General features: G+C 45.0%; 1 protein-coding gene across 4 annotated transcripts in view; it reads left to right on the forward strand.

Moving 5' to 3' along the window:
• Window positions 1-1,345: 1,345 nt before the first annotated feature.
• The window catches only part of kmt2a (lysine (K)-specific methyltransferase 2A), a 34,739-nt gene continuing 12,686 nt past the window's right edge, over window positions 1,346-23,398 (forward strand). For 2 of the 4 annotated variants that reach the window (XM_086261507.1, XM_086261509.1), the window contains exons 1-16: window positions 1,346-1,662; window positions 10,437-10,509; window positions 10,638-13,975; window positions 14,497-14,674; window positions 15,400-15,628; window positions 16,006-16,736; window positions 16,835-16,908; window positions 17,008-17,244; window positions 17,363-17,509; window positions 18,847-18,945; window positions 19,265-19,385; window positions 19,506-19,619; window positions 19,798-19,979; window positions 20,515-20,691; window positions 22,069-22,179; window positions 22,443-22,516. In XM_086261507.1, coding sequence (XP_086117633.1) covers window positions 1,417-1,662; window positions 10,437-10,509; window positions 10,638-13,975; window positions 14,497-14,674; window positions 15,400-15,628; window positions 16,006-16,736; window positions 16,835-16,908; window positions 17,008-17,244; window positions 17,363-17,509; window positions 18,847-18,945; window positions 19,265-19,385; window positions 19,506-19,619; window positions 19,798-19,979; window positions 20,515-20,691; window positions 22,069-22,179; window positions 22,443-22,516 — 6,131 coding nt within the window. In that variant the 5' untranslated portion in view covers window positions 1,346-1,416. Of the gene's footprint in view, window positions 1,663-10,436; window positions 10,510-10,637; window positions 13,976-14,496; window positions 14,675-15,399; window positions 15,629-16,005; window positions 16,737-16,834; window positions 17,245-17,362; window positions 17,510-18,846; window positions 18,946-19,264; window positions 19,386-19,505; window positions 19,620-19,797; window positions 19,980-20,514; window positions 20,692-22,068; window positions 22,180-22,442; window positions 22,517-23,398 lie in introns of all 4 variants that reach the window. The other 2 variants (XM_086261508.1, XM_086261506.1) reach the window with 2 other exon arrangements.

Here is a 23,398-nt window from a genome sequence, read left to right on the forward strand (position 1 = left end):
AAGTATTACCAACAGGGAAGTTGCCAAGTGCCCGCTGGTGAACAGACTGTGAAACCTCAACACTCACAACATAATTGAAGGGTGTTTCTCCCATCTCTTCCTTACGATTTTAATTTTTGGGGGCATTAAAAATGCTAATACCGATATACCAGTCTGGCTCTACTTTGAACTTGACATGACTGTTGGAGCCAGGCAGCCTGATCTAAGTATTTCAGAAACTGCTGATCTATTGGGATTCTCCCACACAACTATCTCTAGAGTTTACAGAGAATGTCTGAAAAAGAGAAAATATCTAGTGAGTGGCATTTCTTGTGGGTGAAAATATGTTGATGAGAAAGGTCAGGGGAGAACAGCCAGACTGCTTTCAAGCTGAAAGGAAGACAACAGTAACTTAAATAGCCACTAGTTGCAACTAAGGTATGCAGAAGAGCATCAGCAGAAGACCATACTGAGTGCTGCACCTGTCAGCTAAGAACAGTAAACTGAGGTTAGTTTGCATAGGCTCACCAGAATTGAACAACAGAAAGTTAGAAAACATTGCCTGGGCTGGTGAGTCTAGATTTCTGCTGTGACATTTGGATGGCAGGTTCAGAATTTGGAATAAACAACATAAAAGCATGGATCCGTCCTGGCTTGTATCAATCGTTCAGGCTGCTACTGGTGCTGTAAAGGTGTGGGAGATATTTCTTCCCAAATTTGGGCTGATTAGTACCTGAGCATTGTTTAAATGCCACAGCCTAACAGAGTATTATTTCTCACCATGTCCATCCCTTTAAAACCACGTGTAAAAATTTTCTAGAGGGTAATCTTGCCTGGGTCAGTATACCCAGGGCCCGTTTGCACACAAGTAGGCTACTTGCTTTCATGGACAAAATGTGCCAAGTATTTTTAGTGATTTTTTTCCCATTATGTATGTTTTTTCTCTTTTTTTTAAGCATGCACTTTTGATGGAAGCGAATAGCTTTATTATGTTGTGGCATGCTAGTCTCCTGCTTCAAGTCACACGCACTGTGACCCAGATTGTTTACAGTGAGTATCTTATCTTGTTATCTCTGGGTTTGGCTGCAGCTCAAAAAAGAAGGAAAAAAACGCACTTATCGCTTTATCTTGTTTATCTGGTATAAGAAACAACACATGCTGTAAGATATCAGTCTATTCCTCCTCGGTGATTCAAACGCACCTCCTTCCCGGGCAAAGCCCCTGAACCTGATTTGGAATCAGCCGTGCAGAGTCAATAGGGCCGCTGAGAAAATGCATTGTCGGGGTTTCTTCAGTTCCGCCCCGCAACATGCATAACGATGTTCTCGGCCAGTGAGAACGCTGCGCTTGGTAGAGGTTGTTTATGTGGAGTGCTCGGTAAGGGTTCCGCCCACTGAGGTATCTCCGATCGCAGGGCAGACAGGCAGAGAGTGTAAAATGGCGCACAGCTGTCGGTGGCGGTTCCCTGCTCGGCCCGGAGGGAGCAGCAACTCCGGTACCGGGAGGAGAGCGGGCCGAATCAGGGTTACTGCCTCTTTGCGGAGTGTCTCGGGAGCCCACCCTAATGCAGCTGGGCTCGGACCCGGGTTTGATGCTGCACTACAGGTCTCTTCGGTTATCGGGAGCAACCTGCAGAAATTTCGGGATGTTTTGGGGGAATCGAGCGACTCTAGCAGCACGGAGGTAAGGACGGGGATGACCCGGGAGCATCGGTAAGACAGCTGCGGGGCCAGAGTTCACGCGGAGGACCGCTGGTTACATGTGAGGCAGGGAGCTAACGGTTACTGTACCCAAACGTTGACCATCTTTCCGTCTCCCTGACGCTTAGTGTGGCTCTGAGCAAACTTGTCATTGCCAAGATGCTCAGTTAACTTTGAGTTGGTTATGTGGCCTTAAACTCTACAGTAACCCGTTACAGCGTTAACTTTAGTTAGAAGCAAGAAAAAACGCCAAATTATTTTATAGATATCTAGTCTCCACAGCTCTACTGGAAAGAAAGTTTTCTGCTCCTCAGTGCAGGAGTGTGAGGACGGGCTACATCCACTCAGTTTTGGGTGAACCAGTGCTAACGCTAGCTCGGCCAGAAGAAACCTCGGTGTTCCAACGCTATTACAACATACAGTACATGTAACAAACAACAGCGATACTAGTTTATTTGGTGACCAATGTATATGGCGTAACTAAGGTGGGATTACTAGTTAGCAAGTTGTTATTAGCCTGGTATGAAGCCTTCATGCCTGCTTTCAAAATCATAAACACTAACACGGTAAAAGTTACCGTTAACATATTAGCTTTAATGTTAACCCACTGCAACTAACCAGCATTTAAACACGTTTTTAATAAATGGTGGCGTCCCTGCGGTGTAACAGCACCGTAGCTTCATGATAGCGTGTTATGTGTTTGAAAACAAGACATGTCAACTTGAAGGAGGTGAGAGTACACAATTGTGGTTTCTAACTAGCTAACGTGAACTTAGCGTCTGTCTCCAGCGAGAACGGCTACTCCTTATTCACTTTACCTTTGCCCCAGCTCTCTATAAGGTTATCTTTGCCAGCTAAATAGCTTCGTATTTGCTCCGAGGACTGGCTGTTTGAGGTGAGGTGTCAACCTCCCAACGTAGCTGCTCGGTTAGCTCGCACGTTAGCTGTCTACATCTTACAGCTAAAACTACACCACCATTCTTCTCCTCCTCTCCGTGAGCGGCGTTATAAAGTTGCAGTTTTGCCCGGGAGGTTGCTGCGTTCCTCCCCGATTAGCATATTGCAACGTAGCGGGTTAAAGCATCGGAGCTAAACTTGGCTGAGCTCATGCTCCAAACGAAATCAGATCTATTGCTGTTTAGTTTTAAGCTAGGGCAGCTACCATGCTACGCACTACGTCGCGCTAGCCATCGGGGCTATTGCTGATGCATAGGAAAATGGGAGGTGGACATGTTTTCCCCTTCTCTGCACAGTCAGTGCGTAGCTAGTACCAAAATAATATCGGGTTTATAATGTTCTGAGATGACGCCTGATACACAGCTACACGGCGTTTGGCCGTTATTGAGTGTATATGTGTATAAGGTTTAGTGTGTGAATTCGCCGTGTTTTATCAGAGCAGTGGCTGGTGACAGTGCGCATGCAGGGCTGGCTACAATAACAACGAGCCCCTTCTTGACGGACCTTGTGATGTGGGGGTGTGTTCGCCTTAGCGAACTACCATCTTCCTTCTTCATGATGAGCAGCATGCGTTCATTGCAGTGGGAGTACACCGTGTGGGGATGTTTACCACCATCCAGTCTCAACATGGACCACTACTTATTTGTTGTTTGTTTTTTACTAAAGCACAGCAGTATGTGCATGTTTGCTCCTGAGACGTTTAGCTGTAGTTTAAAAAAATTATTTTTGTTCTCACATTTGACATTTGGAATCTCCCTTTGGACAATATAATACATTTTATTATTATGTAGCTGCAGGGGGTTATGGAGTATTGAAAAGTAGTTAATAATAGTTTATTGAAATTTTAAGAGAAAGTTTAATTTATTTTTTAAACTGAAATAATATATGCGAGTCCATGATTGGACCATTAAATCCTCTAAACTGCTTTATTTACTTTTGGAGTGCATTTGTACTAAATCAGTGTTACATGGCCCATGGAAACACTAACTTTACTGACTAATTTTGTGTTTAAATGGCTTTTTAAGCTTTTTCGCTCCCTCCCTTTTTTACTTTGGAGCACTGATAATGTATGTGTAGAGAGATTTGTCTGTAACACCCTAGGGCAGCTTTAGTTGTATGAAGATTTCTGACACAGCATAGTGATTTTTTGGGGTGTGACTGTGCACGTAAGCATAGGTTGTCCAGAAATGGTTAAGGCAAAGAGTTCTCCCATTTTTGTCCAACTGATAAGAAAGCATGCTATTTTGGGCCTTACCCAAGAGCATTATATTATTAAGAAATGGCTTTACTTATTAACAGTTCCTCCTGCTCTGTGTATCAGTTTATAGCATTAGTTTAGGATGCGTGGAGACAGACTGGATCATTAATTCCCCTTGGAACCTGAATCCTATGGAAGTTGTGGACACAGCATGGTGATTTCATTGAGAATCAGTGTAGTGCTTGTCTGGCCAGATCTAGGCAGGATTGTTCAGGCTCACTGCAGCCTGCTGAGTGCACAGGGCGACCCTGAACAGAGCGCCAGCCGGACACTCTCCTGCCCCTCCTTCCTTCATCCAGGCAGAAAAACCCAAATCCACTTCAGACACACACCACCCTGTCTGAGAGGCAGAGGAACTTTTCTTCTGACAGCTGCCACTTTGGAATGGATTACTAAGCCTATTGGGGTGGCTCAAAAGGGTGCTTGTTGGCTGTTGCTGTCCAAATTTGGCATTTATTAGCTTTTGTATGTCTGCTGGGAATTCATCTTCTTGATCTGGCCAAATTGTTGGTTCTTTTTTTTTTTTTTTAATAATCTAATGTAGTCCACATTGATCTTTGTTTCTAAAAGTGACTTTAAAACCCATACAGCCTTAACCCAAGTCATGCTGTTCTGACTTTTTTTTTTTTTTAAACATAATTTTTTCTTTTTCGTTCTTGGTCCATTACATCTTGCCTTCTGCTGCCTCCTCTTTACTCTCATGTAATTACCAGTGTTTAATCATTCATACAAAACTACAGCTCAATAGATGTATCAACCTAAATGTCTCTTTGCCTCACTGGTTTGAAAGAAATGGTGTGTTTGAGCGGAAGGCGCTTGGGTCCAGCAGGTGTTTGGCCTATTTAAATAGAAGACCACCGCCACCCATACACACACCCCTCCTCCTGGACCCTTCTTACCCATCCCCGAGACATCGTGTGGATTGGAGCAAGAGCTTTGTGTCTGCTTTTATTCCAGCCCTCACAAAGTGCGGCGGCTGAAAGAGCGCAGGCAGGGATATCAAAGGGTGCAGGGCAACCCTCCCCACCCACCTCCCAATGGGATAACGCTGGGTGGAGAATTAGTTACAGACCCTCCCACCCCTCCCATCCACAGCTTTATTCAGCTACAGCGGGCGGCAAGGAGCTTTCACCTCTGCTTTTAGAGTTGCCTGACTGGGAGAAAGGCGGCAATTGTGTCGTCTTTCTTACTCTTTGTGCGTGTGCGTGCGCTTGTGTGTGTGTGGTGGTAGGGGTGTCCCTCAGACTTTATGTCCCTCATTGCAATCAGGAGTAGGCGTGTCTGCTTTGTCTTTATTTTGATTAAAACTTTAATTCAAGCTGCCTCCTTAGATGGTTCAGAGGGAATGTGTGTTTGTGTGCCAGCCTGTGCAAGTGTTACTATGTTTGTGTGTGTTTGTGTAGAGAACAACACTCTGCCCCCCCCCCCTCCCCAAGCAATCAGTCTGTTTGCCTTTGTCCACTGACAGTTTCCTCGTTTCCTCACATGTGAGGTGTGGAAAGTCAAGGTACCCCAACACGGGAGTGTGTTTGTTTTGGTCTGCACGCTGTTGAACAAATGTGAAGCAGTTGCACTTAGTGTTTGGACACTTGAAAAAACAAATGCCCACCTTTTGCTCAGTGCTGACAGGGAGGGTCACAGAGCAGTGTCACTGCTTTCCCTGCTGAGACCTTCTTGAACAGATATGTCATCACAGACATATAGGGTTATGAGCTCATTGCCAGTTTGCATTTCTAGGAGCAGAGCATGGTGTCTGTGCCGTAAATCTAAAGGAAAGCTTCCAGGAATGAGTCAACAAAATGTTTTTTTTTTCTAGACTACCGGGGAAGAATGACTTCCTATAGAGTGTCTATTAGCGTCAGAATAACCCTGGAAAACCTATAAATCTATATGACATCCCTTTCCTGTCCTCCTTTTGCTCCTCATCACTTGTTCAGATGTCTGAAAGTGGGTAACTTCTGAGTTTAAATGGAGCTTATGTAAATTTGATGATATTTCCACACAAATAGTGTATGTGATTTTTTTTTATTTTATTTAATTTAATGTTTTTTGCAGTCAGGGTAAGGCGAGGATCAATAAGGTAGCTCCTTTGACTGAGGCCCTTTCCACACTGCAGCTGTGTCTGGCATTGGCTTCCGGCTTAAATCCTTGTTCTAGTAATTAGTTTTGTCCAACTGCTTCTTTATCCACTTTCTTCTTTAGCTTATTGCATTTAATACACTTGTATGTAACTGCCAGGTAAATGCATCAAAATAGTCTCTATTATAGAATATCACATTAACATAAAACTATGTGCTTTTCCATGTTGCTGCTAATGTCGATGGAGGTTCAGCCTTACATGCAGAAATCAGTGAAAATTAAGACCCTGGGATGCCAGCACCTTTCATAAACATAGAAAAACACATAAAAGTCATAAGCTGTCATGAAACTGCGACTGATTATATGAGTAGCGGTTAGGTTTTCCGGTAAGATCTTGATGTGGTAGGTGTTTGGGTAGCTGCAGAGTATGCTAATGTGTTTGTTACTGACCTGTGAATCGTCACTTGTGACAGCAGTTGTTTGCTTGTTGTAAACTTTTTTACTGCCCATCAGGTATATTTAACATTACAGCCAACCGTGCTCATTAAATGACTGGCGCGTTTTAAAGCAGAAATATCAGCTGTGAACTAAAGTGTTTTTAGTATGAGTGAGAGAAGTTTATTACGAAAAAGTTTTTTTAACTTAAAAATGGCCTTATTTTATTTTCTGCCATATATATTGCAACAGTGGCGGATGCTCATATTAAACATGGTAAAAGTAAGGATTTCAGCACATGTGCAAATAATCCCTCTGACTCAAATACTCACTTACACTCACTTTTTTTTCTACTCTTGGCTCTGTTTGATATAGATAGGGGGATACCCTTAATATAGTCATCTCAGGCGCAGCAGACTCCTCCAGCAATTCTGTTTATGATGCAGAGCCAGGTAGAAGAAATTTGCTTGAAAGAGAAATGATCTTAAAAAAAAAAACTTCTTTCAGGAAGAGAGTGAACTGAGGGGCTGGCCTGAAGCTCAGCATGAGATAAAAAAACCCCCCAAAAAAACAACATGATTTGTTTTTACTGCAAATCATGCACGACCACTATTAGTGCTGGGTAGGGGTTTAGAGTTGATATCTAGTCATAGTGGTAATTCACTTGAAAAAGGTGAGACAAACAATAAAAGGGAAAAGTTGTGGCCATGGTTAAAGCTTGCAAAGGTTTGCTGCAGATTCTAGTTTCAGGTGGGAAATGAACCCTTCTCAGCACCTCCCAGCCTTCTTTATGAAGCGTTGTACATCTCTTCCTTACTTTCTCCACTGAATTTAAATATTCATTGTAAAGTAAAGTCAGTAAATCATTAGGGAACATGCTGACAAATCACAGTAAGATTTTTTTACTTTTTTCTATACATATTCTGCTTCTATTATTTTGTCTGCTTTTGCTGTTCCGCCTGCCTAAAAGTGTAACTTTGGTTAGCAAGGGCTAACTTACAGTAGGTGGTTAGAATTGCTCTTGTTTTGCTAAATCTGGAATTTAAGAAACCTATCCAAAAAAACCAGAGAGATGCCGTTTGGAAACCCACCTGTTTAGCAAGGAATACGTTTTGTAGATCAAAGCTGGGTTTATACCCTGCCTTAGAAACAGATCCATCATCTGCAGCCCGTCATCTGTAGTCAGTTTGATTTCTCCTAAATGCTGTCTTATAAGGCGGTGAAAGTCCCATTAGCTTTGTCAAAGTGCAAAAAGCTCTGTCAGAGTGATACAGAGAAATAAACCTCCAACCCAATTCCTATCTGTTTCACACCTGTCAGGGACAGTCCCTTGCACGTCCTGACAAAATTAATGATGCTTCTGTCATGAATCAGATTGGTTTCCCTTGCTCCAGCTTTAAGTAATTTATATCACTTAACTCATGTATGCATTGATCAGTAAGATGAAAAATGACAGACCAGCAGGGAAGTAAAACTGCTCAGGATTTCACACGGTGAGAGCGACGGCAAAAGCGAGCAAAGATGAAGGGTGCTCTTCAGCTTAAGAGATAAAGGGGAAGGGGGAAAAAAACAACAACAAAAAAGACAAACTCTGGTCTTTCCAGTAACCCCTTTCATCACTTGCACGTCGCACGACAACGTAGTACAAAACACTTCACCTCAGTAGTATACTACGGTGTTTGTTTACTTCTTGAAGTTACCTCCCTGTGCCTGCACTGCTATTGAGCTCATGGTGAGCTGCATGTTCCACGCGCTGCTGCTCAGTGCTTGTCAGTCAGTGGGCGCGAGCTAGCAATGAGTGACTGACTGACTGAATGTGCGTTAGGAAGCATGGCAGAGAGCAAGCAAGATTAAGAGTGGCGGGGGGAGGAAAGGGGAGTCTTGTCTTGTGTGTGGGAGGCATGTTTAGATTGGGATTTAGCAAGCTTCTGCACGAGCATGTTCAAAACCTCATCCCCTTTCATCCTCACTGCTCCCAAGAGAGCGGTGCGCTCCCTCCGTTGTTGATGGTGCATGTGGTCAAGATGCTGCTTCCTTGTCTCTTTTCTCTCCTCCTCTCCCTCCTCCCACGACCCTCCTCCTTTAGCTCGTCGAGCTTGCTGGTTTGCCTTGTCTTTGCTCCCCTCCCCCCATTTTCACTCCTGTGTTCTGCTTGTTTACATCTTGATGTGCAGCTCATGCAGGGGGGTGTGCTATCCCCCACCCCCCACCCCGCCCACCAAACTGTGTATGTTTGGCTGACAGAATTAGTACATGATCACAAGGGTGTGTGTGTGTGAGTGTGTGAGTGAATGTGGGAGTGAGTGAGTGAGTGAGTGAGTGAGTGCAGGTACATGCGTCTGTGCTGCCTGCCCTACGCACTTGCCTCTGGCAAAGTACGCTGTAATGTCATTGACTGCTCACATTATCACAGCGACTCAGTGCTGTCCATCGGTACTCCCCCCCCCCCCCGCTCCGCTCTGCAACAAACACCAACCCAGAGCACCAGTTTGCTCAGAGAGGAGGATGCTACAATTACCGTGAGAAGAGGGTGAAATACAAACAGAGCGAAGCATAAAAAAGGGGAGGAAAAAGAAAAGCTTGAATGCACCATGAGCAGAGTGGGATGCTTAGATAAATACTGCAGGCCAGGAAAAACAGCGGTATTGATGTCTGTTATTGTTGTTTGTTTATATGTGGAACAGCTGAAAACCGGCATTTGAGCACACATTAATGCTTCTTATGCTTTCTAATTAGATCCTACAGTTTGTCGTGCGTCTCAGCCACATGCAGCGTGTGTAACTCTTAAATGGTGCAAAGCAGTTTGCATGTAATTTTGCACTTACACTTAGATCGCAGCTGCTCTACAAACTGGGCCAGCGAGACCTTTATTGCATCCCCACGTGCTGCTATAAATAAACATGACGAAATGACACACTCACCTCCACTCTTAAGCACATTGATTGTAAGAAGTAGTAGCACACAGAGGAGCCCAAAGATGCTAATCATCACTGAGGGATTTTTTCTTTTCTGTTGCACTTCTCAAGGGTACATTGAGACATGAGAGGAAGGATACATTTACTATGCCAGAGTGGAGCTTACATAATTTCCCAAAATATTGAAATTAATTCAATATTACTGAGTAATTAAAGTCACATCATTTGGCAGTTATTAACCATGGATGAAATGTTTTATGGTGAAACATATCAAAGTTTCATGCTAAAATTGCCTAAACTGATATATTTTTTAACATGTGACCATGATTCAGTGTCTGAATTCAGCTAAAGGCACAGATGTATCTAAGTGAATCCAAAGCTCAGACTGCTCTGGCTCAGCCTTAAAGCCACACTTTACATTTTTGCTCCTCTTGTTGAAAAGATGCCACTAATGTGTATTTGCTCTGCACTTCAGGCCTCATTGTCTTTTGTGCCTCTTTGCTCTGTCTGCCTGTGTAAGTGCTGTAACTCAAGGAGCAGGAGTACATTGCTATGTGTTAGTCACCCAGTAAGATTTAGACGTCTGTGGTGGTTTGAGTCTTCTCAAACGTTAGGCATGCTATTCCAAAAACCAGAAAAATATGAGAGCACCAGAGTAAGCTAGAGTAGTCTGTCTTCGGGCGATCGTGGCTCAAGAGTTGTGTGTTCATCTTGTAATCGGAAGGTTGCCGGTTCGAGCCCCGGTTCGGACAGTCTCGGTCGTTGTGTCCTTGGGCAAGACACTTCACCTACCGCCTACTGGTGATGGCCAGAGGGGCCGATGGCGCGATATGGCAGCCTCGCCTCTGTCAGTCTGCCCCAGGGCAGCTGTGGCTACAACTGTAGCTTGCCTTCACCAGTGTATGAATGTGAGAGTGAGGGGTCCCGAAAAGCGCTGTATAAATGCATTCTATTATTATTACTATTCAATAATGACTCAAGTGTTGCTCATCTAGGCCATCTCACTGTTATGTACTATGATTAATGCTCTAAATATGGTCTGTTCCTGTATTTTAGCATTACAAAATGGTGTGATCACAGGCAACTCATCTTTTTCCCTTTCTTGTGTTGTAGGAAGAAGCATTTGAAGGATTTGGACCGGTTGTTGAACAGAAGCGAGTACAGAGCCCTTCAACAACTTCCTCAGGTAAAATTTTAACTCGTCTTGGCTACCAGGGACTTTATAGTCAGTTTGAGATGACTCTACCTGTACAATTTTTCTATAGGTGTTGCTGTTTGTGCCTGGTTATTTATTTGTTTTTCTGGTTTTATCAGCAGGACCACCTATACAGGAGAAGAAGCCAAGAGGGCGCCCGCCACGGGTCCTGTCCGCCCAGAAAATTGCTGCAAGTCTATCTTCCCCATCATCCTTTCCCTCCCCAAAACAGGACAAACCTGAGGGACCTGAAAGACCAGCTGAAAGGGTGAAAAGGCTACCTGGGAGGCCACCTGGGACCGGAGAAAAGAGAAGAGGCCGACCCCCTTCTTCAAGTAGCAAGAAAGCTTGGACTACGGGAAGCCATGCAGCAGGGGAGGACACCAGGCAGGTTGGGTTTGAGCTGGACACAGAGGAGGACAAGGACAGAAAGGGTGGCAAGAAGGTGGCAGTGGGCTCTACTCAGCCACATGATACTGAGGCGAGGTTTTCCAAAGGTGGACGGGGTGAATCCAAAGTTACCAACCTGAAGAGGCTGACAGAGACCAAGCTCACCCCTCTGAAGTCACGCCTCAAGACTTTGCCCGGTGTTCCCCGACGCAGACGTGGGCGACCACCATCAGCTGAGAGGCTCAAAGCTGAAGCAGCAGCTGCTGCTGCTGCCCAGCTGTCTACCTCCATTGAATGTGGGGAAGGGAAACATAAAACGTTCAGGATCAGAGGTGGGGCCGCAGAACCACACACACCTCAGCAGCCCATGCTAAGGAGTGTGGATGGCACTGGGGACCAAGACTCTTCCAATCCACCTGCCTCCCCACTTCCCTCCAAGCCAGGCAGAGCGGTGGGCCTCAGAAAAAGCCCTCGACACAGAAAGCCAGTCAGAATCGTCCCCCCGTGTAAGCGCCCTGATGCTACCATCGCCAAACAGCTGCTGGAACGTGCTAAGAAAGGAGCACAGAAGCGACTGGAGAAAGAAGCTGTAGCCATTGGGGGTAGTGGGGGAGGAGCCATTGAAGCTGGCATCAGGAAGACCCCGCTGAAGAACATCAGGCAGTTCATCATGCCCGTGGTCAGCACCGTCTCCCTTCGCATCATCAAAACACCCAAGCGCTTCATTGAAGATGAGGGGAGTTTTGGAACCCCAGCACCCCATACAAAGATACCCCGCTTAGACACAGCCCCTTCATCTGTCTCCACTTCTGCCCAACCTGCCTGCACCATTTCCTCATCCCCTTCTCCTGTGCTTGTCTCCTCTACATCTGCTGTTACTAGCGCTGGTACCACTGCCCCGACTGACTCTCTCCCGCCTCCTTCATCTCCTGCCCCTGTTCCCTCTGTTCCATCAACAGCTGCCGGTCTTCTGAATAGCAGCAACAGCAACACAGCCAATGGGAGATTCAGCAGTAGCGCGCCATCTTGCGGCTCAAGTGCTGTGTCACAGCATTCCTCACAACTCTCTTCTGCAGAGTCTTCCAGGTCCAGCAGCCCGAGCTTGGATGACTCATCGTGCAACTCCCAGGCTTCGGAGGCCACGCAGGCTTTGTCAGAGCCAGAGGATCATTCTCCGTCCTCACAGGGAGAGAGGGAGGCCAACCTGCTACACACCTCACAGCCTGCGTCTCCTCCCTCTGAACCGGAGGCAGAGCATGTGCTGGCAGAGAGGAATCAACGAGGCCGGAGACGGCAGGGGGTCAGCCAGGGGGGTCAGAAACAGAGGGGAAGAGAGACGCTCACCACTGGGATGAAAAAGCCAATCATCAGCCCACCAACAGGAGTGCTGATGTCCTCCTCTGCACTTGTAAATTCCCAGCAAGCTTCATCCACAGCTTCTTCGTCTTCTTCACCTCCCCCTCTCCTCACCCCTCCACAGCCTCCCCAGTCAACCTCCACTGGTACAGCTGCTATTAGTGAACACCACCCCCAGTCGTCTTGGATGCCTCACCCCATCCCACCATTCCTCCCTGGACCATCAGTGCTGCCCAGCTTGTCAGACAAAAGAAGTCGCTCAATTCTGAGAGAGCCCACCTTCCGATGGACATCCCTGTCCCACCCGAAACAGCAGTACTTTTCCTCTGCTAAATATGCCAAGGAGGGCCTTATACGCAAGCCGGTATTTGACAACTTCCGTCCTCCACCTCTCACACCTGAAGACGTCGGGCTGGGTGTTGGTGGGGCAGGGGGAGCTGCTCCGGTTGCATTTCCAGCACCGGTCACCGGAGCGGGAAGTGGGACTCGTCTGTTTGCCCCTCTTCATCCCCACGCTCACCACCAGCACCCCCCATCATCCCGCTTTGACTCACCACTTCAAAAGCGCAGCCCGTTGCTTCGTGCTCCACGCTTTACACCCAGTGAGGCTCACTCTCGGATATTTGAGTCAGTTACCCTGCAGTCATCTTCGGGGAGCAGCCCTGGATCAATCTCCCCACACCAGACGCCACCCAGCTCCACCAGAACCCAGCGGCGTAGGAGACGGCCGGTTCCGGGAACACTGCGTGGCCATCCACGGTCTCCATCCCACTCGATGACCAGACGCAGCAGCCAAATAGGAGGCCAGATGTCCATGGGGAAAGGGGCCTCAGAGATATCTGTGCTGCCAGGCTCTGCCTCCAGTAGTAACCCCAGCTCTTTGCCAGGGGTGTCTGCAAGCCCACTAGCCACTAGTGCCTTAACTTCTGCTCCTTTCAACACTTTCTCCACGGTATCACACGGTATACTGGCCTCACAAGGAACACCCGATAATCGAAGAGGGGCCACTGGAAACCCACCTCCCATGTCAGCTGCATCATCCGGTTCTTCCCCACTTTTCCCTCTCTTTCCTCCCAGTGGCCAAGACACAGGGCGAGGAGCTGGGAAGGGAGGTAAAGAAAAATGTTTGTCCACTCCCCAGGAACCTGCTCAGAAGGAAAAAGAGAGAGATTCTGAGAAAAATCGTGAGAAGGAGAAGGAGAATAAGAGAGAAGGGAAGAAGGATTTGGAGAAAAGAAGTCGGGTTTCTACGCCAGATGGCTCCCCTAATGCACCTTCTAGTCTGTTTACTGTAGATGGGAGGGACTCTGATGGTCTTGCTCCAAAAAAGGCTCCGGGGAGAAAGAAATCAACATCAGCTGACACGGTTTCTGACACCGCTTCCTCAGATGTGCCACCTTCCACTGGTCCTGTGTCCTTTACTAAAGGACGTCTGCCTAAGAAAGGCAGGCTCTCTGAGAAGGGAGCAGAGATGGAGGATGGGGAAAAAGAGAAAGAGAAAAGAAGTACTCCCAGCCAAAATACACCAAGCCTCCCAGTGCATCCCAGCAGACAACAGCTTCCTGTTTCCTCTATTGGAAAAATTTTATCAAATTCAGAGAAACACCCTGTGACTGACAAGCGGGTAGTTGGACTACTGAAGAAGGCCAAAGCCCAGCTCTTTGAGATAAAGAAGAACAAGCTAAAACCTACAGATCAGGCAAAGGTCCAGGTCAGTTTCATGTTCATGCGTCGCCCTCATAGAGTCTCAACAAAAAGACTGTCTGGTTTTCTCATTTAAATCGTATAGTCACAAGCAAATGAGTTTGACATAATGCTATGAATGTTTGCTATAAATAGAAACCTGAGTTTGTACTCAGACTGAAACTTGATAGGAGGAAAGTCCCATGGAGGGTGTTACTTAAGGGGAATTCTCCTCGCTTAATGCATTATGCACAAAACAGCAGTAGCTTTGCTTATGAAAGTCCTTTATGCAGAATCTTCATCTGTTTTTATTTTTTGCTGTTAATATGTCAATTGGGTTTTTAAGGACACGCCTTGTTTCCACATCTTCTTAATCTTCACCTGCACACTGGTCAGATTGTTCACATCTAACGTAACTAACATCTAACAATAAGCTGAACATGCTGTCTTTTTGCATTGCAAGTTTGTGCATTTGTAGGATTGTCTTGCATATTTGTTATCATGATGCTCTTTATGAGTATTCGGTGCACTTTTTGCGGTGGTCTGCAGGGTCAAGAGAGTGATTCGTCGGAGGCATCAGTCCGTGGACCGCGCATCAAGCATGTATGCCGTCGTGCAGCTGTGGCTCTTGGCCGTAACCGGGCGGTGTTCCCTGATGACATGCCCACACTTAGTGCCTTGCCCTGGGAGGAGAGAGAGAAGATCCTATCTTCCATGGGGAATGATGGTGAGACACACCTGCATACTTGAAGTTTACTGAATTGTCTATAAAGTGCAAAAATCAACACTCTTTGGTGTGGATGATATTATTGCTTAGTTGTTTTAAATGGTAAACTTCATGGTAATCTTTAACCGTTTTAATTTTTAAAAAAAGGTACAGAGAATAGTTCAGCTTGTGCAAGACTTGGCTATTCTGGGCGGGGTCTTAATTGGGACTGTGACATGTGTACACTTCTAATACTGCAGAGCAGCGTGAGCTAAATGGTTTTTTATTCATGGCACAAATGTTGTGTCATGAATGAAGTCCTGAAACAGTTTGGAGCACACAATGATGACAGGCTAATCACAGGAGAAGAGAAATTCAATCATTGATGGGCACACAAGTACACAGTGGAGTGGTGATGGAGTGAGAAGCGTTTGGCTGCCCTGTCCCTGTTATTTTGACTGGTCTCATGTCATGTTGTTACATGCGAACTTTTGAGGCGAGATGACCTAATAGTGATGGTCGGGAATTAGGTTAAAGACAAAGTGGCTAAAAAATAAGTTGTTATTGATTTATTTTAAAATAAGCCAGAATTTAAGATTCATTCATTTGTTTAAAAAAATAATTTATTTATCAATATTGTAAATTTCTTCATCTTTGCCTTCTTAATAGTGCTATTTTATGACTCTCTCTGTGTTAAACTGTGTGTCAGTAATAATGAAATCCTCCTTTTTTGGATTTTTTTACAGACAAGTCTTCAGTTGCGGGCTCAGAAGAGGCAGAGCCTCAGTCCCCTCCCATAAAGCCACGGGAGACCCGGCAAAAGGCCGTTCAAGAAGCTCCTCCTAAAAAGGGCCGACGGTCGCGGCGCTGTGGCCAGTGCTCAGGCTGCCAGGTTCCAGAAGACTGCGGTGAATGTACCAACTGTCTGGATAAGCCTAAGTTTGGAGGGCGAAACATTAAAAAGCAATGCTGCAAGTGAGTATTATTCCTGACTTGAAGTCAGCAGCTTGACATGCACGTTCTTGGAAATGTAACTATGCTATGTGACAAAATATAATGGGCTGTTACTGTATCCAGCTCGTTCATTATGCTGATGAAGTGGGAGGTATTTGCCAGTGAATACATCTTTTTGGTTTGTTTTCAAAGCTTAGACAATACACTTATAGAGTCAGAGTCGGTCTTAAAATGTCTTCTTCTTCCTCCTTTTCTGTAACTGTAACTAACAAGATTCATTAGATCAACATCCAGCACGAACAGTTGATGGTAGAAGTATAGATGCATCAAAGACATCGTCATTGTGGTGGGAATTAAAGGCAGGATGGAAGCTAAAATTTTGTGAATCTCCTTTTCAGGATGAGAAAGTGTCAGAACTTACAGTGGATGCCCTCAAAGATTCTTCAAAAGCAAGGTAAAGGCAAGAAGGACAAGAAAAAGAGGCCACCGGAAAAGAAAGAGAGCCTCAATCCGGTGAAAGGACCAAACTCGGACTCTGGCCCCAAACCCATTCCTGCTCCAGCAAAAGAGGAACCTCCCCTTAAAAAGAGCCCTCCTCCTCCTCCTCCTCTAAGGCAGGGAGAGGAGAAGTCAAGACAGCCATTATCCAAGCAATCATCGCCAGCCCTCGCATCCTCCCCTGCCCCAGCCGATCCCCCTCAGGCCTCCGCCGCGTCCACAGCCCAGGCTCAGTCTCCCGCACCGATGTCAGAACCCAAGCAGCTCACGGCCCCAAGCGGTGCCCCCGGTAAAAAGGGGCACAAGCCACAGCAACCTGTACCGGCTTCCACCTCCACGTCATCTTCTTCCACTTCATCGTCTTCTTCCTCCTCCTCATCATCTTCTTCTTCCTCCTCCTCCTCTTCCTCCTCTTCATCGTCATCTTCTGCACAAAATTCCCCCTCTCAGTCTACGCAGTCTCAGCCGTCATCACAACAGCAGCAGCAACGGACACTTACCAGTCAGGCATGTTCAAAAAAGGATGCTTCACCCAAGATTTCGCCAAATGAACCCAAGAAAAAAACACAGCCGCTGCAGCAGCAGCTTTCAGCGCAACAGCAGAGCTCAGCTACACTAGTTTCAGATACAGGTAAGTAAATAGCCATACCTTTTCCCAATAAACGGCATTTTTATTTTTACCTTGTTCTTATTTTAATATCATCGCTTTTTTCTTCTTTTTTTTAATAGCTGAATCAAAACAGTTAAAGAAGCCAACTTCTCGCTCTGTTCCCGTTTCTACTAGACACAAACCAAAAGACAAGGTAATAAAGTTTTACTTGTATAAGATGTCCATCAAAACTTTTGCCATAAGCATTTGTCAAACACTGTTTTTGTTTTTTTGGTCACCCCCTCTTGTGAAGCCTCTGACCACTAAACCCCCGAGCAGCAGTACTTTAAACTCGCAGAGCACTCCCTCGACTAGGGGCCAGGTGAATTCTAGAGCACCCTGCGACGGAGTGCATCGTATCAGAGTGGATTTCAAAAGGAACCATGATGTGGAGAAGGTGTGGGAGGCTGGTGGCCTCAGCCTGCTCACCTCTGTGCCTATCACACCCAGGGTGCTCTGCTTTTTGTGTGCAAGCAGTGGAAATGCGGAGGTAAAAATCATCTTGATTTTCTTTTTTTCCCTCCCCCCTTTGAGCTTCCTTTCATCCACGCAGAAGCTGAGCTTATATTCAAACACGTCTTCCTCTCTCTCTCTCTCTCTGCATGTAGTTTGTCTTCTGCCAGGTATGCTGTGAACCGTTCCATCTCTTTTGCCTGGGGGAATCGGAGCGCCCTCTCCAGGAGCAGTTTGAGAACTGGTGTTGTCGACGATGCCGATACTGCCAGGCCTGTGGGCGCCAGCACCAGAAAACTAAAGTAAGCCATTCGATACAGTTCTGTATATTTTAAAGCCGCTCACGGAAGCTTGGTTCAGACTGACAGTGTGTGAAGACTGGAGAATCTTCCCTAGAAAGATGCTTGCTAGTCTAGCCAGCAGACAGCACTTAATCAGCTTCTTGGATTCCTGCCATGTTTTTATCATTTAACTGAAGCCATGTGTAAAATGTGCATGGTGTGAGCCTTGTATGGTTGTGGGTTTAGAAATATGAATGAACACATCAGGTGGAAGAAAGGCAGTCAAACAGCTGTACATGTTTGCAAGATATGTGAAATTGTTGGTTACTGCCCATTTAGTGGGGAAAGCAGAAAGTAAGGCTAAAGAAAAAGATTCTTTGGAGCTGGATCTTTAAATCTAGCGAGCGTAAAGTAAATCGTTATTTTGACTGGCTTTCGTCTCTGACCAAGGAGCTGCCTCTAAGCAGTAGGTCTCTGGCATTCCGATTCCACCACTGAGTGTGGCTTAACTTAAATCTCAGCTGGCGAAGTTACGGGCAAATCAGGCCGCTGCAGAAATAGCACATCAAGTGCTGGATGATCATAAAACTTTGACTATTTGCAACTTGTAATTGTTGATAATTTATCTAAATTTTAGGAGCTTCAGGAACATCTCAAACACTCTCCTCCCGCTCTTACGGCTATAAATGCTCCACCATCACTCCCCTTTTTCTCTGTTAGCCTCTCTCAGATGTGTCAGGGGGTATCCTGCAGGCACAGGTGCTGCTGCTGATCCTCAGTAAGGCCCTCCCCAAACTGCAGCCTCCAGCCTAGCTTGTTGGTCATTATTAATAAATGTTTGTCATTCGCATTTTGGGTTAGGATCCCTGCTAGCTCAGTGATGAAAATGTCCTGCAGCACATTAACTGTATATTGGAAAAACTTTAAATGGGATAACTGTGTTTATTCAAAGAAAAAACAAGAAAAACTCAACTGCGCTCAACCCTTAAGCAGCTGTCGACAAGAGCACTATACAGCTCACATTAAAGCTGCATCATAATGCCTTAGTTAATGATGTTTATCCATCCGTTACACACGCTATGAATGTGCCCTGCTATAAACTGGAGGGAGCACTAGAGCAAGACGTCTGTGTAAAAGAAGCACCGTTCATCTTTTAAAAAATACTGCATGGCTGTATCTACCATTCATTTATTTCAGCGTGACACTTGGTGGTAAAGGCGAGTACTGCAATTATGGGTCAAAGCCTTTGTTGCTGATTTGCAGGGAGCAGAACTATTTGTTAGGGATGAAAATGTTACTGCTGCCTAACTCGATATACAAATAACATCTTGTCACTTTTTCTACCTCTCTCCCTGCAGCAGCAGCTGCTAGAGTGCGACAAGTGCCACAACAGCTATCACCCAGAGTGCCTGGGTCCCAACTACCCAACCAGACCCACCAAGAAGAAGAGAATCTGGGTATGCACACACTCTCCTCCTCCTCCTCCTCCTCCTCTCTTAAACACCCTCACCATTTTCTCACCTTTATGTAACACAGTTGCACGACTGCGTGACCAAACTATAGCATTATGCTCGCACATTTCTCTCCCAAGTTCACACGTTTCCTTCTTCTCAAGATTGTGCTACTTACATGGATGTGACCTCGCACAGCCAGCGTCTAGGAAAACGTTTTGCTCCTGTTACAGCGTCACTTTCACACACTTTCCACTCCTTAAACGAATGCTTACGAGTTTCTACCGTGTAGTAACGATGTTGTTTATGTGCCTCTTATTTTCAGGTTTGCGCCAAGTGTGTGCGCTGTAAGAGCTGCGGCACCACGAAACCTGGGAAGTCCTGGGATGCCCAGTGGTCACATGATTTCTCCATGTGTCACGATTGTGCCAAACTTTTTGCTAAAGGTGAGCAGGTAGCTCAGTAGATGACTGATCAGTATCACCAGCAATAACAAAAAAATACAACAACATTTGAATGTAAGCAGTATTTTATTGGTCTTGATGAATTTTAATCTCCTCTCTCAGGGAACTTCTGCCCACTGTGTGATAAGTGCTATGACGATGATGATTATGACAGCAAAATGATGCTGTGTGGCCGCTGCAACCATTGGGTTCATGCAAAGTGTGAGAATCTCACAGGTGAGAAGCTGCATAGCGAGTAATACATTGACAGTATGTTCTTCATCAGTTTGTAGCAGCTTGTGTGCTTCGACAGTGTCTGAGCAGATGACTGACAGGCCGCCCTCTGAGCGCTGTCACGCTGATGACATGCAGAAAAACAATAAACCTAATGACCTGCTGTTTCGCTGTGTCGCAGATGAAATGTATGAACTGCTGTCAAAGCCAGAGAGCGTTGCCTACACATGTACCAAATGTACCGAACGACACCCGCCTGAGTGGAGGGCGGCGTTGGAAAGGGAACTTCAGGGCTGCATTCGCAACGTCCTCACTGCACTGCTCAACTCACGCACATCCACACACCTGCTACGGTACAGACAGGTAAGATACACGCCTGCAAATCGATGTGAGTCTTTGCCATATTGCAAACATTTCACTGATCAGATTTTTATATTATAGCATCATTTGCAGTGTGTTTCCCACAGATTTAGGTTCTGCAGACTGCCATTTTTAAGGATTTCCTCTGCACATTTTTCATTTTCCAGTTTCTTTGTGAGAAATAAATTTGAGGTCGCCTCTGTGAAGTCGAGAACTGCCAAGTAAATTTAATAAGGGCCTTTCTGGTTAGTCGCAGCTAAACTCTCTTAAACATGTAGAAATTTAAAAAATACCAACATTTGTGTTACCAAATAAACTTAGGCAGGTATTTATATACCTTGATGGCCAGCTAAGAGAAGTCTGTGTGTGGGAAACACTGATTTTATTTTACTTTATTACTTTATAGTTTTGTGAGTTTTACTTTTTTACCACGTGGTGCTATGATGGATATTGATGGATAAAGGCACATTTTGACCAGAAACAGCCTGAGCTTATTTTACCACATCAGTCAGAGCTATACTCTGTGGTTTTGGAGCAGGCGGTGAAGCCACCAGAGCTGAATCCAGAGACGGAGGAGAGTCTTCCATCCCGTCGTTCCCCGGAGGGCCCAGATCCTCCAGTCCTGACAGAAGTAACCCCCACACCTCCCAGCGACTCCCCTCCAGATTTGGAGTCTGTTGAGAAAAAGATGGATCAAGGCCGGTACAATTCATTGGTAAGTGTGCATTCTTTCTTTCTTTTTTTTCTTTTTTGAGGGGCCCATTTGTTTTCCAGTATCTCTGCCGTGCTGACAAACTGGAATGACAAGTGTGTTGTCTGCTGCATTTTAATGAAAAGCAATTCATCAGTCTCTGTAACTAGAGAACACGTAGTCGAGGATCTGTGCAGGCTAACCACAGATATTTTTTCTCTAAACATATGACAAAGCTCACAAGCTCTCTTGAAGCAGATTGTACTTTTTTTTTTTTCTTTTTAAATCACAGCCTTTAGAGTAGAGCAGGGCGATATGACCAAAAATATTTATCACGATATACATTTGAAAAATTGCGATAACGATATAACTGACGATATAATTGACACTAGACAAAATGCTTTACAACTCCACAACTTTATTAGTGCAAAAAACCCCATCAATGTATTTTCACTTAAACAAGCAGCTGTTTTTATGTGCATTAAAGTTATATAAAAATGTAACAGTGCAATTTCCTTGCTGACAGTTTAACCAAAATGCATTTCCAGTGGAAACTGGCCGACATGTCCTCAGCATAACCATGTATAACATCCACAAAACTTAAAAAGAGGTTATACACACACAATACGGTAATATTATGACGAAGCACAGTACGTATCACTCCGCGAGGCTCCTGCCTACAATAGCCGTAATGCTCCGACAATCCATGAAGCGGTGCAGTTTTGTAGCTTAGCAAAGTCGTACTAAAAGATTTGACAGATTTTCGAGCCATAAGACATAAAATCGTTTCGAGGTCAGTAAACACAACCAGAATTCATACATAAGGCACACGGGATTATAAGGGGCACTGTCGATTTTCAGAAAAATAAAAGGATTGATTTTAAGTGTGCCGTATTTTCCAAACAACACGGTAATAACGACGGCTCGCTAGCATGCTCTACCAAAAATAGTGCTTTGATGTGTATCTGACGGTTGAAAGCTAAACCAGTTCCACACCACTGAAGCTGCAGCATTTTTACAAACCAATTCTGGTTCATCCGTTTCATTTAACGATCCACTTTTGCTCTTCTCATTCTGCGTCGCCGCCATGTGCGTATGTAAACATAGGCACTGCGCAAGCGCATTTTACCCATATTCTATCGCGATATTTCATTTTCCTATCGTTGCCCAAAATTACTCATCATGTGTCATCATACCGTGAACGGTATGATATAGCCCAGCCCTACTTTAGAGCATGTTTGATATTTGATTTTAATCTGGTATGTGTAGCCGCATCTTGACTCCCTGGTCAGACCTGTGCTGTGTAATGGGAAATTAACACAGATGGCTGAGATAATGTCCTTTCCACCAATGTTCATTAGCTTAATTGTGTGCCATTTGTGTTCATCATTTCTCTCCCAGCTGGAGTTTAGCGATGACATCGTGCGAATCATTCAGACAGCCATCAACAGTGACGGAGGCCAACCTGAGAGCAGGAAAGCCAACAGCATGGTCAAGTCCTTTTTCATCCGGGTAAGAAGTTCAGATCAGCTCAAGTCTCATGGCACGGCTGGAAACACAGCAAGCATAAATGAGGTTAAATGACAACAGCGAAACACACGTTTACGTAGACATTGTGAGAAGCGTTTTCTTCTTCCTTCATCAGTTACAGGTTAATTGTCCTAATCGAGTTAAAGCTGCGCCAACGACATTCACGATCGCTTCCAAATGCAGGTCTGCACAAGTGCTTGAGTAGGCTGATGTGTAACGTTAATGGAATTCATTCTCTGTTTCAGCAAATGGACCGAACCTTTCCATGGTTCAAAGTGAAAGAGTCCAGATTCTGGGAAAGCCAAAAAGTCTCTGCCAAGTGAGTGTCTGTCGTTATACCTTAGCAAATGCAAGAGCTCATACGAGAGTGTTCACTACCTGTTCCGATTGGCTCGTATTGGCACTCAGAAGTGTTTCTGGTTCTTGATAATTATTTAAATGCATTTAAAATAACCAACAAAAGATTTGCTAAAATGAAGTTAAAATGAGCTCAGACTAATATGAGCAAAATCTGAAATTCAGTAGCTAAGCAATGCCACCCAGAAGGCAGTGCTTTCAGTCTTAATATACTGTGTGAAGTGTTTTATTTGCCACGATTTTCTAAACTTGTATCGCAAGTTATGTTTGTAATTACAGAGAAGAAGATTTCACTTTAATACTCGTGTAAAGTGAGCCTGTCCAAAAACCTCAGAGAACTGCAGTTTTCAAGAGCTGCTGGTCTGTAATTATTGAAATGAGAAGCAAGATGTGGTTTCTTTGGGAGGCACCGTATCATCATCTGTATATAGGAGGGAACCAGAGCACTGTGAACTGAAAAGAATAAAACGTGTGGGTTTGCTGTACAAACATCCACCGAGATATTTAATGGAAATGCAAACTAAGGGCTGAGATCACGGTGTCATGTGATAGTCCGTGTGTCTCGTTGATTGGTAAAGGAAATCGTTTTGTTGTTTTCAAACATAGGGAGCTAAAACACTTCAATCCAGACTTTTTTTTAACAACTTGATCAACTGATGATTGAGTGGAGAATATCGCTGATACAACATTTCCTTCTGGCAGTGGCTGTTAAAGGTCCCAGGCTATACTATATACAATACTATACAATACCTAGTGCTGTTTTTAAAGACAGAAGAAGACAGGATCACAGAGATAAACTGTAGTTATTTCCAGTCACATGACATATGAGCATGTCATGTCATGC

The sequence above is a fragment of the Aulonocara sp. 'chitande type north' Nkhata Bay genome, linkage group LG14 (genome assembly GCF_057382095.1).
Source record: "Aulonocara sp. 'chitande type north' Nkhata Bay isolate Kocher_YH1m ecotype deep benthic linkage group LG14, A_spYH_male_GT1.1, whole genome shotgun sequence".
NCBI lineage: Eukaryota > Metazoa > Chordata > Actinopteri > Cichliformes > Cichlidae > Aulonocara > Aulonocara sp. 'chitande type north' Nkhata Bay.